Source organism: Miniopterus schreibersii, assembly GCF_964146895.1.
Source record: "Miniopterus schreibersii genome assembly, chromosome: 8".
Classification (NCBI taxonomy): Eukaryota; Metazoa; Chordata; class Mammalia; order Chiroptera; family Miniopteridae; genus Miniopterus; species Miniopterus schreibersii.
This window is the reverse complement of record NC_138109.1, coordinates 18,966,629-18,983,720: the sequence shown is the minus strand read 5'-3', so window position 1 is coordinate 18,983,720 and position 17,092 is coordinate 18,966,629. Positions and strand designations below refer to the sequence as shown.

Sequence of the window (17,092 nt, the reverse complement as noted above, 5' to 3'; positions counted from 1 at the left end):
GAGCAGGATTTGAAAACAGACCAAGTGTCCAGATCAGTAACCAAGGAAATAAGACAAATTCTACCTTCCTCTGGGCTGGCACTTTTGAAAAGGCAGATTCTAAGGTAATGGGATGGGCACATGACCCAGGTGCTTGTATGAATTTTAGGTCAGAGGCACTCACTGGTTGGTGGAGATGGGGAGGGTAAATCCCAACCCATTCAGAGTTTCAGCAGGTCCCCAGCGTGTGAGGGAGCCATAGTGGGGACCAGAGACTGAGCCAGCCAGGCACATAGGTGGAGAGGTTAACTACGGACGCCTCAGGGGCTCTGGTGGCTAAGTCCCAGAGGGCACATGACATGCTGAATGGGGGAGGGGGGGAGGCAACAGACTCTCCAAAATCCAGTAGACAAAAGGGGAGGGGCTCATGATGAATTGCAAGCTGGGGGCTCACTGATGGGACAGGGTAGGTTGAACCTGGGTATGTGGCTAAACAGGGACTGGACAAACGCTGGTGTCACAGAGCCACTGTCTCACATTCCATCTGGAGCCTCCAGTCCAGAAAAGCCCGATTGTGCTGGTCTGTGCCCCTTGGAGCGGGAGCGATGGGGGCTTCTGAATTAGTGACAACACATTGCTTGGTGGTAAGAAGATGCTTTTTCTTATGATTCAGTCTTACAGACTCCACATAAATACTTATTCTCTTTGTTTCCCTCCCTATGGGGAACATAGAGCTACGGAGCACAACAATACCCACCGTCTACCCTCCAAAACCACCCAATAAACAGTGGGAACTATTTGGATTCCCTTGATTGAAATCAGAAAGGTCACATCTCCGTAGTGTCTTTGAGGCTGGCTTTCCCCATTTGTGACAATCCCAGGCTGTCCTGCAGCCTCCCTCTTCCAGCTCTGACCTTCCGTGGCTATCTTTTAAACGTGGAGTCTAGCCAGCCGTCAGGCAGGTGAGCGGATCAATAAGGGCTATTCGTGGAATCGTGCTCCCAGGGCTGCTGTGTCTGCTGCTTCTACCCTTGCTGCCCCTGTGAGATCAGTGGGGGGGCCAGGTGGCTGTGCTGTGTCATAACAATGCCCCTTTGCAGAGACTTTTCTCAGGCTTTCTCCTTTCAGTTGGAGAGGTCAGGGGCCAGCGTGCCCCACTCCCCAGAAGCTCTGGGGAGGCCTGTGTTGGCTTCTGATAAAAGCCAGCATGTGTCTTCAGTGTGGACCACGTGCTGGTGTCCCACTGGCCTGTGTGCCGTCTGGTCTGTCCCTATTAGAGAGAACGTGTGGTTGCTCCCGTGTCGTGTACACGGAGCCCATGCGGCTTGGCCTTGTCTTCCGCTGGAGCTGAGAGAAGGCGTGCTGTGTTGGAGGAAACAAAGCGGGAATGTCAGGTCATTTCCAGTGCCTGACCTTCATGCAGTGATGGCCTCATGGGACGGCCCCTGGCTTAGGAATCCAAAGGGCTATTGAACACATATGGAAAGTGCTGGAGAACAGCTTTCTCGGGTGCTGCACAGTTTATTGCTCTTCTTCCTGCTAACTGTTAATCAGTTCACTGGGTCCCAAACTGTCACTCCATCCCTTGAGTCTGCCTGACCTTCTAGCCCTAGGGACCCACCTGACTCCCCGTTTCTACATCTCTTGATTCAAATTATCAAGAGAGAATCTTATTTGCTCAGCTCATTAGTCAAGTGTCAACCCTTTGTCTAGTACGCTGATACAAAGAAGGGGCACACCCAGCTGGGATAAGCGTGGCTGCAAGGGCCCAGCCCTTCGGATGCTGCAGGAGTGCGGCTCTGAGAAGGGTGCGCAGGCTGGGCAAGCAGCCCAAGGTGTATCTTCTACAACGAGTTAAACTTTCCATCTTCTCTTTGCTCTCCCGCAGGAGGTAATGGAGAAAACTACTCTTTATCTTACCTCCTTGAGCTAAACAAAATAAGACAGGCTAAGGGCCTGGCACTCTGTGAAGAGAACTCAAGAGCAATTTCAGGGTGTCCCCACCACTACAGTAGTGTCTGTCTGGGTTTCAGCCTGCAGAAAGAAGCTCTGTAAATAGCAGGGATTACTGTGATTATTATAAATCCTCTAAGCAGCTAAATTTCCCAAATTCTCAGAGTTGTAATGCCTGAGGATTTAGAGATATAATTAAGAACAGATGAGCCTCAGAAAGGTTGGTGACAATGATATGGGGTTGTATCAGACGGCAGGAGAATGTCCATGTGAGTTCCAGCACTTCCTCTCTCCCAGGTGGTGGTGGAAGGTGACCTTAGCAGGGCCAGTGGCTTTGTTACTGGAATCACTGGGCCCAGGAGTCCTTGCCTCCCAGTCTGCCAGGATTGGTGACACAACCTATAAGCTCACTCATCAGGTTAGGACTAGGCAACACCGAGGCGGCCTTGGCCATGGTACGGTGGCCGATTTGAACAGCTTCCGTTGTTACCGGGTTGAAGGAGACTGGCCACGTCTGGTCCGGTTCCTCTGGGGCAGCCATTTGCCTTCTGCCCACACGTGGGTCTTGCCACAGGAGGGTTTTGGCTGCAGCATTGGGTCATTCCCCCACCCCCTTTAATTTTCACTCATTTCCCAGTGTTCTTCTCTGACTTTAGTACTTACTAAAAAGAAGGCAATGCTATGTTTTATTTGATCTGTTGACCACAGCGACCTGGATCTGTATTATCTGTCATGTCAAGAATGATTTGACCTTCCAAAAAGAAATGAGTACTTTCCAAACCAGAGCCAAGTAAGCAGCTTAGACCCTTCCACAAGCAGAGGCCTGGGACTGGGGAGTTCCAGGGCATTAAACAGCCATTAGAATATGACTAGTCTTGAAGCCCTTGCAGCAACGGACGGCAGGAGCAGTGATCCAACAGCTGCCACGAGGCGGTAGAGTGAGGGTGCTGGAACCAGAATCCCTGAGTTCTACTACTTGACAGCTATGTGACCTTAGATACGTTGCTTCGCCTCTCTGTGCCTCTGTCTTCTCACCTGCTAACCAGAGGTTATAAGAGAATCTGCCTCATGGGCTTGCCGTATTAGGTGAGTCAGTACATGTGCGATACTTAGGATAGTGGCTGGCATACAACAGGTGCTTAGCATGCTACCTATTGTTCCCAGGGGCTTTATACTTCATCTTTTAGTTTTATTCTCCCAGTAACCCCGGGAAACAGATTTTTGTATTCCCTTTATGCAGAAGACAATTGAATCTCTGATGTTCAATAAATTGTCTGGGACCATGTAGCTAGTAAGCTGCAGGGACAGGTTTCTAAAGGGGACATCTCTGGCTCCCAATCCCATGTTGTGTCTGCTTTCCTGTTGTGGCCAGACCCCTCGTGGTCAGCCTGGCCTGTAATCATACCCCACCCTCCAGCCCCCTCTGCTGCGTCCCTCGGCACTGGCCTGAGTTTCAGTTACCCTGGAATCACAGTACCACCTCCTAACTGTGACAGCTCTTCTCTGAGCCTCAACTGCATTATTTCTGTCAACTGTCGCAGTAATGGGGCCTGTTCAGAAAGAAGACAGCAGCACCTGAGGGCCAAAGACCGGTCCAGCACTGTCAGGTGGGCCAAGGTGTTGCAGGGAGCTGGCCTGGCCCCCGCGCCGAGACCTGGTGCTCTCCTGTTGAACACGAATGTCAATACCAGGCAAAGCCATGCTGTGACCATGATGGGTAATGTAAAAAACAAGCCCACTTCGTAATCATGTCTGAACTCAGACGAAACCAAGAACATTTCCAAAATACAGAAATGACCACACCTTCCTCTCTCTGTGTCTTGGCTAATATGAGTGGCAGCTGTTCTTTACCAATCACAACTTTACTTGTGCTTTATTCCTCCCACCTTCTGGATAAAATGTATTAAGTACCCAATCAGAGACCTACACCTACTTCCGCACAGCCTCCAAGCCAGGGCAAAGCTCCTCTTCCTTGAACCCTCCCCGTAACCACCTAACAGGGTCCCCAGACCCTAAAGTTCTCTCCGACACCCCTGAGCCTCCCCAGTTCCGGGTACTGTGCATCTTCCTTTGTCCCCACGAGCCAATAACCCCAACTTGTTCAGCTGCAGTGGGTTCTCGGGGGTCTTTGGCTGTGGGGGGATGGGTGGGTATGGACACTGTCTTCTGGAATTAAATGTGGTGATGTCTGAAGAGCACTTAGAAACAGGGCCTGGTACATAGTAAGTGCCCAGTACATGCTAGTTATTGGAATTATATTTATTACAAAAAATGTCCCTATCCTTTGGCCAGAGCTGGTCTGCACCCATTGACTCTCTCTGGCCAGCCCCCGTCCTCTCTGAAGTGCGTGCAGACGCCTCTTAGGTTTGCCCGGCACTGCAGCCCCTGTTGCATGTCACAGACCTTTACTCCATACTGCAGAGCCCACGCCTGTGAAGAGTGCTATCGCTCACATTGGGGCTGCGGTGTGCCCTTTGGGGCCCCCCTTGGAGGACATGCTCTTAGGGTGTGTAGGTAGCAAAGGCCACCTACAGAAGGTGGGAGAAAGGCCAGGTCAGCAGAGGAGCGACAGGCAGGCTTCAGCACCCTTCCCACTTCCTGGCAGAGCAGACTCTCTGCAAATAGACGTTCCCTCACCCACTTGTCAGAGCTGCGTGGGCCAGAGGAGCCTGGCCGCGTTCCTCCACCAAATGTACTCGCAGCTGCATCCGCGAGGGGCAGCCCCCGGGACCGCCGGGGTCTCCATGCCCACTGCTGCTAATTGCAGATAATGCATTAAAAATACAGAGCCGCATCTGTTCGCTGCAACGTGAGTATCGAGGAATTTATGCTGTTTGTAATAACAGGGTAGGAAGGGAGGAAAATGTGTGTTCTGTCTGCCCGCCAGAGGCACAGCTGTGAGCAGGGAGCCCGAGGTGTGGTTTCTGGCACCCAGTACATTCTCTGGGTGCCAGCCAAGCCCTTCCTGGGAGATGCCAATGGATAGATCCAGGTATTTCTCAGGAAATACCACATCACATAAGCAGTCAAGCACAAGGTATGTGTCTAGGTGCCCAGGAGCCCTTCTGGCCCAACTCTGCAGAGTTTCTGAGAAAAGGGGGACTGACTGCTGCTGCCAGGTGCTGGACGGGGGGAGCAGAAGGCCTGTCCTTTTCTAGCAAGCATATGCTGAGCACCTGGCACCCAGCCTAGTCTCAGTTCCTCCTCAAACTCCATGCCTCATTGGATTTTTTATTAAATAAGATAGTTACATGTAAATTCCCTCAAGCCACACCAGGCAAGGCACAGGCATTCAATAAATTTGCTGCAGCAGCCTCCCTTTATCTGCGGCTTTGCTTTCTGTTGTTTCAGTTACCCACAGTCCACCATGGTCTAAAAACATTAAACAGAAAATCCAGAAGGAAACAGTTCATAAGTTTTAAACTGCACACCATTCTTAGTGTGATGACATTTCATGCTGTGGCCCTCCTTCCCTGTCCTCCATCCCGCCCAGGATGTGATTCATCCTTTGTCCAGCATCTGCACGTAGCTTACCTGCCTAGAAGCCACTTAGCATCCCTCCTGGTTATCAGATGGACTGTCCCAGTATCACAGTGCTTGTGTTCAAGTTGCCCTTATATTTTACTTAATAGTTGCCCCAAAGTGGAAGGGTAGTGATACTGGCATTTCGGATATGCCAAAGAGAAGCCGGGTAAGAAGGTCACTATCACAGTGCCCGCGTCATTTGCCTCACTTCATCTCACTACATGGTCATTGTATCATCTCACATCCTCACAAGAAGTGTGAGTTCAGTACAACAGGATATTTTGAGAGAGACCACACATTCACATAACTTTTACCACAGTATATTGCTATAATTGTTCTGTTCTATTATTGTTAATCTCTTACTGGGCCTAATTTATGTATTAAACTTTAACATAGGTTTGTATATATAGGCAAAAACACAGTATATACAGGGTTCAATACTACAGTATATACAGTGTATACAGGGTGGTTTCAGGCACCCACTGGGGTTCTTAGAACGTATCCCCTGTGGGTAAGGGGGGATGGCTACTCTATTATTATTTTACTTCATGCCAATCCTTATATTCAATTTTAAGGCTACTGGGATGAATGAGGCAAGGTCCCTGCCCTTCTCCACAAGTCGGGGTGTTAAATGATAGTTAGAATGATTGCATTTGGTAGGATGTCAATGTCTTATGGGGAGTACAGAGAGGGCACTGGGAGAAGAAAAGGGGCTTCCTGGAGGAAGGGACGCTTGACCTGAGCCCTGTAGGACGGGTGGAAATTCACCAAACCTAAAAGGTAGGAAGTTTGAAGCCAGCCTGGAGTCGCATGTGCAAAGGCCCTGAGGAGAGTGTTAGAACACGGTGCTTCTGTGTAGCAGAACCCTAGGGTGGGGGTGTTAAGTGTCTTGCTGTGTAGTTAATTACCCCCAAATGAATGGCTCGGAACATTCATGATCTTCAATCTTCTATGTGTTAGGAGTCTGGGTGGAGCTTAGCTGGTTCTCTGAGGGTTTCTCAAAAGGCTGCAATCAAGGTGTCTACCAGGGCTGCAGCCATCTGAGAGCTCAGCTGGGGGAAAGGGTTTGCTCCAGGCTTATTGACACAGTTGTTGGAAAGATTGAGCTCCTCGGTGCTGTTGACTGGCTCCTTTCCATAGGGCAGGTTTCAGGATGGCTGTTTACTTCTGCAGAGCAAGCCGGAGAGAGGCCAGCCGATTAGGTCACACACAGTCTTGTGTGACCTAATCTCAGAGCGACAGCCCATCACTTTTGCTGTTTTCTCTTTGTTAGGAGCAGGTCGCTAAACCCAACCCACACACAAGGGGAGGAGAGGGCATAAGGGGGCATGCATAACAGGAGACAAAGATCATTTAGTTATTTCTAAAGGTGTCTACCACAGTTTGCCCTCAGACCCCCAATGATTAATGTCCCTTCAACATGCAAAATACAGTAGTCCTGTCTCAAGGTCCCCCAAAGTCTCATCCTATCATAGTGTCAGCTCAAAGTCCAGGATCTCATTGTCTAAATCAGGCTCAGGTGTGGATGAGGCTCTTGGGTATTGTTCCTTAACTACAGGTTCTTGATGCTGTCCCTCTAGATTTGTAGATCTGTACACTAGAGACAAGTTAGGTGCCCTCACATGCCCAACATACACAGTGCTGGGATAAGCCTAGGGCAATGGCTACAGGCAGTCCTACTCCAAAAGAGGGGAAATGTGAGGCCTGAAGGAGTCCCTGGTCCATAACAGTTCTGAAATCCAGGGAAACATCGCAAGTTTTTTTATTCGTTTCAAAATCTGGAAGTAATTCCCCATGACTTTTAGCTCCACCTGCTGAGCTCTTGGTTCCTCCGAGTCACCCTTCTTTTTCCATGAACAGAAATGCATGTTTGAAGCTAACTTCGCAGTCTGCTTCCTACTGACAGTTTGGGGTGTTTGCTGACCTTTCATGTTGCTGTCTCTGTCCTGGTCAGGCCAAGCCGACAGTGCTTCTTCTGATAATAGGTTTTCTCAAAAACTTTGTGGGTCTTCTGGACTCATATTGAGCTTCACTGTTATACCAGAGCCACACCCACAAATGTCTCTGAACTAAACCCTTGTCTACTTTGGGCTTCTGCTAAGGTGGCAGGGGACAGTGCTCTTACGCTTCCCACCTGCCCTGTAGTTTGATCTAGAGGATTTGTGAGGCCACCCTAATCTCTTTAAAGGGCCTTTGTGTGACTGAGTAATACTATGATCCCTTGATCTCCTGAGGTCGTAACCAAAGCTACAGTCACACCCTCAGCTCTATCTCCAGTCCACCTTTTCCTGATAGTGCTCAGAACTATTTGTTAAATTTTAGCATTTTGGGCTGTCTTGGGAGACTGAGGATTTTCAAAACTAACAAGTCCTGGCTTCTTTTTATTTAACAATCTTTCCCTCATTTTATCTCTTCCTCCGCAAGTAGCAAGAAGGAACCTGACAGTACTGTCTACACTTAGCTTGGACATGTCCTTAGCTCAGTCACTAAGTTTATTAGGCACATATTCTGCCCTCCACATACCTGCAAACAACAATGTCACTAAGCTTTCTGCCACCACGTAACAAAGGCACCCTCCCTTCAGGGTCCAGTAGCATGCTCCTCGTGTCCTTTGAGCCCCCACTGGCAGCATCCTTAAAGTCCGGATTTCTCTGACAAGCTCCTCAGAACATTCCCGGCCTCTTCCCACTGCCTGGCTCCAAAGCCAGTTCACATCTTTAGATATTTTTCATGACACTGTCCTTCTCTTGGTACCAAAATGTGTATTCATTATCTATTTTGGTTTGTCACAAGTTATCCCAAACCTTATTTTGGCATGAAACAACTGTGTTAGTTTCTGTGGTTGAGAATCAGGCATGGCTTAGCTGGGCTGTCACAGGCTGCAGCAGAGGTGCCCACTGGAGCTGGGCAGTGGTCTACTTCCAAGCTCACTCATGGCTATTGGTGAGATTCAGTTCTTCACAGGCTCTTTGACTGAGGACCTAAGTTCCTTGCTGAGTGTTGGCCAGAAGCCACCCTCAGTTCCTTGCCACTTGAGGCTCTCCATAGGGCAGCTTCAACATGTCAGATTTCTTAGAGCAAGTGAGGGAACAGGGGGTGGGCGGGGGCTTTTATAGCCTAGTCACTTCTGAAGAAGGGATATCCTATCACTTTTGCCCTATTCTGTCCATTAAAAGTAAGTCCCTAGGTCCAGCCTTTACTCAAAGGAATTACACAAGGGCTTGAATACCAGGAACTGGAGATCCCTGGGAGCCATTTCAGAAGCTGAGTATGGGCGACGGTGCAACTGGTGAGGCAGCCATGGCCTGATTATACTGTGTCAGACTCCCATAGGTGACAGCAACCTTGGAAACATGTCACTGTTGAAGGGGAGGAGTCTTGAAACACTGCTCAGCCAGCCAGAGCAGAGGAAGGATTGGAAAGGGAGAGACAGGTAGGGAGAGCTGTTGCAAGGAAATTGTCACAAGGGGATTGCCACAGGAGAATGCTTATTGTGTCACTGCTGATCTGACCCTGAGGTCAAGGCCAGCCTAGAGGGTCACTTGCTCCCCCCTGGGCCTTTGGACATTCTCTTTCTCCTGTTTTGACTGCTTTTCGTGTATGGTTCTCACCTTCTTTAAGCCATCCTTTAAATCCAGGTCAGGCACCCCCACTCATTGGGCGCTTCTTGCACACCAGACCTGGTTTACAGTGAGGTCCCAGGCATTTCATTCACTCTCCCGCACACCTGTAGCAGGTACTGGTTGTAGGAGTGTGATCAGAGGTGCATGGCAGGATCAATGGGTGCCTGATGACTTACCCTCCCCATGCACCTGGCCCTCAGCCTTTAGTGAAGGCTAAAGTCAGCCCTAAGATCCCAGTGTTCCCATGTGGCCCAGCACTGATTGTTTGCAAGTGGGATCAACTTCTCTGTTGGGATTTGAGGGAACCCCAGTAAATAAATATATCTCTTCCCCTGTTAAATTCAGAGTCAGTTGGCAGGTGCAGGAGAAAGACAGCTGAGGCTCAGCCTGTCACCTTTACTGCTGATGAACCAACTGGAGAGCAGACCTGAACACACTCCGCAGTGAGGGGGTGGGTGGAAGAAAGAAGAGCCCGGCCACTCCTCCTCCCAAACTCTCCACCAGATAAGTCAGGCCATAGGAGGGACAGCATTCCCCTGTGGTCTTGGGACCAGTGGCATCAGGACCACCTGGGAACTTTCAGAAATGCAAAGTATAGGTGGAGCTCCCAGAAACATTGAATCAGACAAAGCATGGGGCCCAGCAGTCTGTGTTTTACTAGGCTCGGAGGTGATGCCAATGCAGGCTCAAAGCTGAGACCCACCTGGCTAGTGGTGGCTGATCCACATGGAAATAGGAGACTCAGGAAGGAATGTTTCCCTGGAGTATTCTGCCAACGGTGCCCACCTTTTCCTCCCATTCCTAGGGAAATGAATCCCAGGGGGAGACGTTCCATAACAGATTTTTAGCTTACAGCTGCTCCAAGAAACACCAGGTAGTCTCTCCTCCAAAACAGAAAAATGCCCAGGGTTTGGATTCGGCATTTGCTAGCCATGCCTCTTTCTCTCACAGACCTGGGAGGGACAGGCATCCCCTCATTGACATTTGATAGTCTCCAAAGACTCGAGAGTGACGAGTAACTGGAAGTCAAGATGGAAGCATATGGCTCTTCATGCTCTGCGGCTGCTCCATTGTGCTTAGATTTTAAAATAGACTCCTTGACAAGCCCCCCCCCCCCAAGCCTCATCTCCCCAGCACATGAACACCTCCAATCACTCTGGCCTCCCTTCTGTCCCTTCAATATGCCAAGCTTGCTTCTGCCTCAGGACCTTTGCACTTGCTGTTCTTCCTCAGACCCTGACATGCCTGGCTCCTTCTTGTCCTTTAAATCCAAACCTAAATGTCATCTCTGAGTACCTATTTAAGGTGCCCTCAACCCCACTTATCATTATCTATCTCATTGCCCTGGTTTCTTTTCTTCAGAACACTTGACACTGTCAAAAAATGACCTGGTGTGTTTATTTGTTGACATATTTATTTGTCTCCCCCTCACTGGGATGTAAGAGATCAGGGACCTTGCTCTACCCATAGCATCAGAGCAGTTCCTGGTCTATTGCAGGCCTAAGATTTACATAAATATTTGTTGAATAAATGAATAGATGAATGAGTTAATGAACGCAGGAAAAGGCTCTAGGTGAGAAGGATTGGAGTGGAGTGATTCAGTCATCGACAAGAGGGTGATGGGCCCAAAGACTCTGCCTTCCTCTCCCCAAGGGCAGGGGGCCCCTGAGCCCAGCCAAACGGGTCTAGAACGCTGGCACCACACCAGATTTTCCGCCTGCTTTTCCTGTCACCCATTATCTCCGCCTGGCTCCCCCTTCTCCTCCTCCTCCTTCCTTCCTCCCCCTTCCTACCTCCCCCTTCACTGTCATTACATTGCAGCATTTAAAGCCAGCAGATTCACACCCTCCTATTGGCCCTTAATAAAGAAATGTTAATGGAGTTATTTTTCAGCAGGGGCGCTGCAAACTGTTGTCAAAACTCTGACTTGGCCACCCACATTCACATAATTAATCACACAGGAAACCAGAAAGGGGTGGCCTGAGGGCGGGCGCCCAGCTGTGTGGGGGGCCTCTTCCCAGAAAGGCGTGTGCTGTAACACACAGCCCCTGCCCACCAAGAGCCCACCCGTCAGGCTGGAAACCAGACAACGCAACTAGAATCACTACCAAGGAGTTCAAGACAGGATCGAATTAGCACCGGGCGCCTCCTCCAACTCAAGCAATTGGTAACAAAGGAGAGGAAATTAAACAGGTACGTTGGAGGCTGGAGGGAGAAATATGGTTAAAGACAGCCTCTTCTAGAATTATAAGGCAGCTGGCATTTATTGAGTGTTGTATTAGTTGTCTATTGCTGGGTAATAAATGACCCCAAATTGATTGGCTTCAAACAACATACGTTCATTATTATCTCACTGTTTCTGGGGGTCAGGAATCCAGTAACAGCTTAGCTGGGCCCATTGCTTGAGGTCTCACAGGCCTGAAATGGAGGTGGCAGCCTGGGCTGAGTCCTCACCTGGTGCTCAGCTGGGGAAGGACCTGCTTCCCCTCTCATGTGGTTGCTGCAGTTCCTTGTAGTTGTAGGACTGAGACTTTCAGCTTTTTGCTGACTGTTGGTCTGAGGCCACCCTCATCTCCTAGGGATTTCCCACAGCTCCTTGCCATGTGGGCTTCCACAGCATGGCCATTTACTTTGTCAAGCCAACAAGGATAATTCCTAGAGCAAATCACCCAGCAAGATGGAGTTTTATATGTCATCACATAATCAAAGAAGTCACACCCCGTCGTACTTGCCTTACTCTATTGGTTAGAAGCAGATTCTACCCACAGTTAATGGGAGGAGACCATACAATGGGGGTGGGGAGGGGGGAGCCGTGGGAGAGCCTCCCTGGAGGGTGTCCACCACAGTCCCTATTATGTGTTAAGGACTATGGCAAACACTTTTGCATGTGTTACATCATTTAATCACTAAAACAGCCTGTAAGGCAGGCATTACCGCATCGCATAGATGACAGACCTGAGACACACAGGAATGAGAGCCTGCCCAAGGTCCTGTGGTTAAGATGGGAGCCACTTGTATTGTGACACTGAGCTAACCTATGTAAGCTTAGAGGCTGAGAGGTCAGCATCTTTAGAGTGAGGACCAAGGCCTGAGGGAGGCAGGGGAAGGGGGTAGGTAGCAAGACAGTTACAACTCTCCATGAGACGAGGAAAGGATGGGTATGGGTTACACATTGAGAAGGAAGAAAACTGAGAATGCATATGTCTGATGGTCTCTATTTTCTCAATGAAGCAGAAAATGAGAACGTCTCCTGAGAGGGTGGAGGTTGGGCTGGAGGGGAAGCAGAGCCAAGGTGGAACAGCGGCTGTGGGGAATGGGAACCTTGACAGCATGAGTTCGAGGTTGCCAAGTATCATAAAGCTGCTTCCTCAGTGAAGACTTCAGTGGTTGCCTTGGAGGGTGCCCGTCCCGCCTCCAGCATGTTATGTAGACCTCCTGCCTTGCAGTGCTATGGTTTATGCCCATGTCCACCATTCTCATCAGAAGGAACGTTCTCTCTGGGCAGGAACCTAACAATAGTCCCTGCTGGACCTCCTGGCACCCAGCACAGGGCCTGGCACATGGGAGTCCTACGTAATCCAGGGATTCCTGCCTGATTCTAGACCCTGAATTTCTAAATGACTCCACCATATTACCTCTCATCTTCTAAAGGATCACCCAGTTCTAAAATACTTTTCAAATATATGTATTTTTTACCTTTGAAAGTAAAAGTTCGAACAGTAGAGTAGTAAGTGTACGTTCATTGTGGACTAAGGATTAGAGGTGGGACCAGGGTAGTCTGTTATATGTGTAACCTGGTGACAAATAAGCAGTTTTGCATTTTGGCCCAGTCTGTTTGATGTCAGGAAGTCAAGAGCCATTTCAAAACATTCCGTGTGAATCTCTATTGATTGGTACAAAACACTGCCCACAGTACATTGTTGCCTGAAAAATAGTTACAGTACAGACAGACACAGAACAATCCCATTGGTATAAAATTACCAGTTTTGACTCAAGTGGTAGAAAACCTAAGTCAAACCATCTTAGACAAAAACTGAAATATGTGGGCCCATCTTCAGTGAAAAGTTTAGCCTGAGAATGAGCCAAATGACTGTCATCAGCCCCCAGGGCTGCCTCCTCCCCCAGGACTTCTTACACAAGTCCTGAAATCCACTCTGATTCGACCAACTTGGGTCACATGCTTATCACTAAACTGAGTATTGAGACCAGGGGGATTCCATGCCATCAGCCCTTGGTCCTGTAGAGTCAGGATGCTGTGAGCAAGAGGAAAAGGAATGGGTGCCCGACGCTGGGTGGTGGTAAAGGCAACACCTCTCTGTTCTCTGTGTGCTATGCTTATATCCACAGAAAAGTGACTGGGTGGGTGCCCACCAAAATGTCAACAGGGTTTTCTCCAACTTCTAGGACTTGGGGCAGACTCAGGCACCTGTTTTTGTAAAATCAGCCCTGAGCTTCATCCTGACTAGGATAGGGAACGCCACTGGCCCACTAATGGTACCTGAGCCTTGCTGCAGGACCAGTTCTGGAATTACTGGAGAAACCGAGGCCCCTAAGGCCCGCCTGCACTCCAGGCTCCTGACCTCCTGGTAGAGGCTGGCAGGACTGGTATTCTTATACCCGGCCTTGAGTAGGGCCGTGGCCCTGAGCAGGGCCTTCCAACCTGGGTAACCATTTGGAACTGGATGCTCCTACCTTCGTGACTCCTAGCTTCTCCATACCCTGAGACCCCCCAGCCCGCCCAAACCAAGCCTTGCAGGGGCTGCCCACACACGTGCCTGGGACACTTGCCATTTCTCTCAAAGCCGCCCCTCCCCAGGATCAGTTTCCGAACCCCCATCTCAGCCCCACCACACCACTCCCCCAGAGCAGCCGCCGTGGCCGCTCTGTCGCCACACACAAGACCAGGGCAGTACGGGTGAACGGCATTTTATTTCTAACTGGATCCCCCAGCTTCAGCTGCCTCGTCTTGCCCGCACTCCCTGCACCGGGTCTTCCTCGCCGGCCCTCGGAGACTCTTCTTCCTGGAGATGCGTTCTTCGCGCTCTTTGCGGTAGACTTTCAATTCCTCGTAGTACTTCGCTCTCAGGAGAGCTGCTCTTTCCTCATACATCTGCTTCTCCATGTCCGCCTGTGCAGACCACATCTTCCCCGAGGCCTTTGCCACCTGCACCACCGACCAGGTCGGATTCTCTCTCTTCAGCTGGGCATAGTGGTCCTGGCAGAAGAGTAGGAAGGATGATGGAGGCCGCCTGGGTGCTTTTGGGTCCCGCTTTCTCCGCTTTTTCTTCTTGCCCACGTAATTCATCATCTCCTCCTGGTACCGGGCTTTGTCGAGCTTGGCCAGAGCTTCATATTTGGACTTCTCATGCTTTGAGATGGACCTCCATTTTTCCGAGCACTTTCTAGAGAACTCTTTAAAGCCAAGGAAGGTATTTGGCTGTTGCTCCTTAAACTTGTTTCTGTAATTCAGTAAAAAGTGGATGTAAGAAGAGACATTAACCTTGGGCCTGAGCTGGATTTCTTTCGCCATGTTCATACGATCATTGTTTTTCTGGATTCAGTAATTTGGACAGCAGAGACTTTTGTCCCCACACTCCAGGAGCAATCTAGAAGGCGCTCTGCTTGCTGTGAATTTTTCTCTCTGCGGGAGTCGCAGCCAGAGGTTGGCCTTTTCAGTGGTAGTGACATTATTGCATAATAGGAGGGGACTGTGACATCACCTACCAACTGGCCACTCCTGGCATTTGCATAGAGGGACTCTCATTGGTTGGCTACCTGACCGGCAATGTTTTGCTTCTCATGAAAGATAACGGTTCTTGTGGAGAAAGCTATGGAGCAGATCCTTCCCCTGGAATATTTCTCCCTGGCTTCCTGGAGGCAGCGGGCTTTGCTCAGCTTCCCGTGCTTTTGATTCCCCAGGTGCAGCAACAAACCAGGGGATCTGCCTTCCTCGCCATAAAATTGTCAAGGTGCCACGTCACCCCTTCCAGAGACGGGCTGGAAACAATGAAGGCGAGGAGGTGGATGGCTCCAGAGCTGCTGGGGTAAAATGGGAAGTCTTTTTGTTTGCCTCGAACAGTGGCAGCTCAAGCTGCACAAAGAGTTTAGTAGTAACTCTAAAAATAATCAGGCATGACAGCTGTGACTTGCTTCCTGTCAGGACCCAGTTGTCTGATTTAAAATCTAGGCACCTGGCCTGTAAGTCTAAATTCTTCTTTCTCTGAAGAGATTTGAGGGGACCAGGGGAGAAGGGAGGAGAACCTTGAGATTTTGCTAATTGCACTTGAGTCCATGAAAAGGAGATCTAATCCTTGGTCTGTCAGAAGGCCTCATCTCAGGGGTCCCCATTTCTTGGGGTTAGAGCACAGAGGTCTAACAGCTACATTCAAATGAGTTGGGCGCTGGCCTGTTGTAAAAGCAGTTGCAAGTATCCCACCAGTTCTCCAAATGGGAGAAAAAGACCAAGTGTCATTTATTGACCTCTGGACACCGTGGGGTACTTGCTTGTGTGATAATGGAGTTAATACAACTCAGTGGTTGATAATAGCTCCAGATATGCAAGACTAGAAAACTGAGCCTCATTAACATAAAAATTAACCTGTTTAAGGTAAAACAGCCTCGAATAGGTGGGTGTGGATTTGCAGTCTTGCACCTGACTCAGGCCAGTGCTTCCTCGGCCTATAGGGAACTGCTCCTGTGGGGTTGAGGGTCCAGGTGTATGGTCTCAGCAGCTGAGCTGGACAAGGACACTTACCTAAGACTATAGAGCACATTTAGAATTTTTGCCAAGTCTATTCCCAGGGCTCCAAGTTGACTTCAAGTTCCATCTTGTGTGAAAGAAAGATGGAAACTGATTAGAGACCCAGTCCCAAATTCTAGCCCCAGCTCTGCCGAGAGGCAGCTGAGCTACCTGAGCCAGCCCCTTTCTTGCTGTAAGCCTGTGATTTCTCATCTGTAAAGTTCGTGGTGGGGGAATGGCCAGAAAAGACCCTCCAGCTGGCATGCTGTGGTTCTGTGGCTGGATTTGGAGGCCTGTGAGATACCAGATGCCAGCTGAGAAAGTCTGGGCTAGTGGAGGGGGGAGAAGGGTCTGGCAGTGAGAAGGGATTACTCTGAGGACATTCATCAGCCCAGGTAGCCTTTCCCACTCTGGTTCTTTCTCCCAAGGGGCCAAAAGGTTGGCTCACCTGTGTGTTAGGCTTAGCTGGACTGCAGAGATGAATGGAACACAGCTTCTTCCTGAGAAAGAAAGATGGGCTGTGAGGAAGAACTAGGCTAGCCATCTCTGCGTATTAATCAGACCCTGCCCAGACTCCCAGACTCCCAGAGGCAGCTTATCTGGGCCTCTGTTTATGACCTTCACCCCTCTCACATGATAAGATCCAGGAAGATTAACCCCATGATAACCATCTGGGGCCCAACAGATCTAGGAAGAGAAAGTAGTGAAAGGTAGAAGCTATGGCAGTCCTTTGTTTGGGCCACATCCCTAACATGCAGGCATGAAGTGGGGGATTCTTGTCTGAAGCTATGGGACGGTAACTTCCCCTGGCTTTCTATGTCAGTGCTGTGTGTGCTGGTATCTTAGGTCTGCCCCTCCAGAGCCCCTTTCGAACATCTGCACCCTGCTCTCTGCCCATAAGCTGACTCATTTGGGCACCACCAGTGGATCCTGTGTCCTCTGACTTCCATTTGTTTGACCCAACTGGAGAGGAGGGAGGGAGGAAGGTGAAGTCGGTATTCTCCTGGCTGCCTCCCCATGGGCTCAGCTGGAGCTGGCTCTCTGTCCCTGGACTGAACGCCTCGGCTTCCCCTTAAAGCATCCTAACTGACTGACTCCTTCCCGGTTCCAGAACTGCTCCCTCTCCTGGCCTGGCCCTGCCGAGGGTGGTAAGGGCTCTGCTTTAACGAGCCTCTGAGGACTCTGCTGTCCCTGTGTCTTTCCCACACCTTGCCCATCCCTTTGTAAATAGCCTCTTTATTAAGCACTCTTTGAATTCATCTAATTTGAGTGG

The 17,092-nt window shown here is 49.8% G+C and overlaps 2 protein-coding genes across 2 annotated transcripts in view; one reads left to right on the top strand and one right to left on the bottom strand.

The window, feature by feature from the left end:
- Positions 1–17,092, top strand: part of CSMD2 (CUB and Sushi multiple domains 2) — a gene marked incomplete at its 5' end in the record, with an annotated part of 488,286 nt that overhangs the window by 207,477 nt on the left and 263,717 nt on the right. The gene's annotated exons all lie outside the window — the stretch shown is intronic.
- On the bottom strand, positions 14,014–14,616 carry HMGB4 (high mobility group box 4; the record flags this gene model as incomplete). The annotated part of the gene is made up of 1 exon (XM_081144308.1): positions 14,014–14,616. The coding sequence occupies one exon, from the start codon at positions 14,614–14,616 to the stop codon at positions 14,014–14,016; it is 603 nt and encodes a 200-aa protein (XP_081000434.1).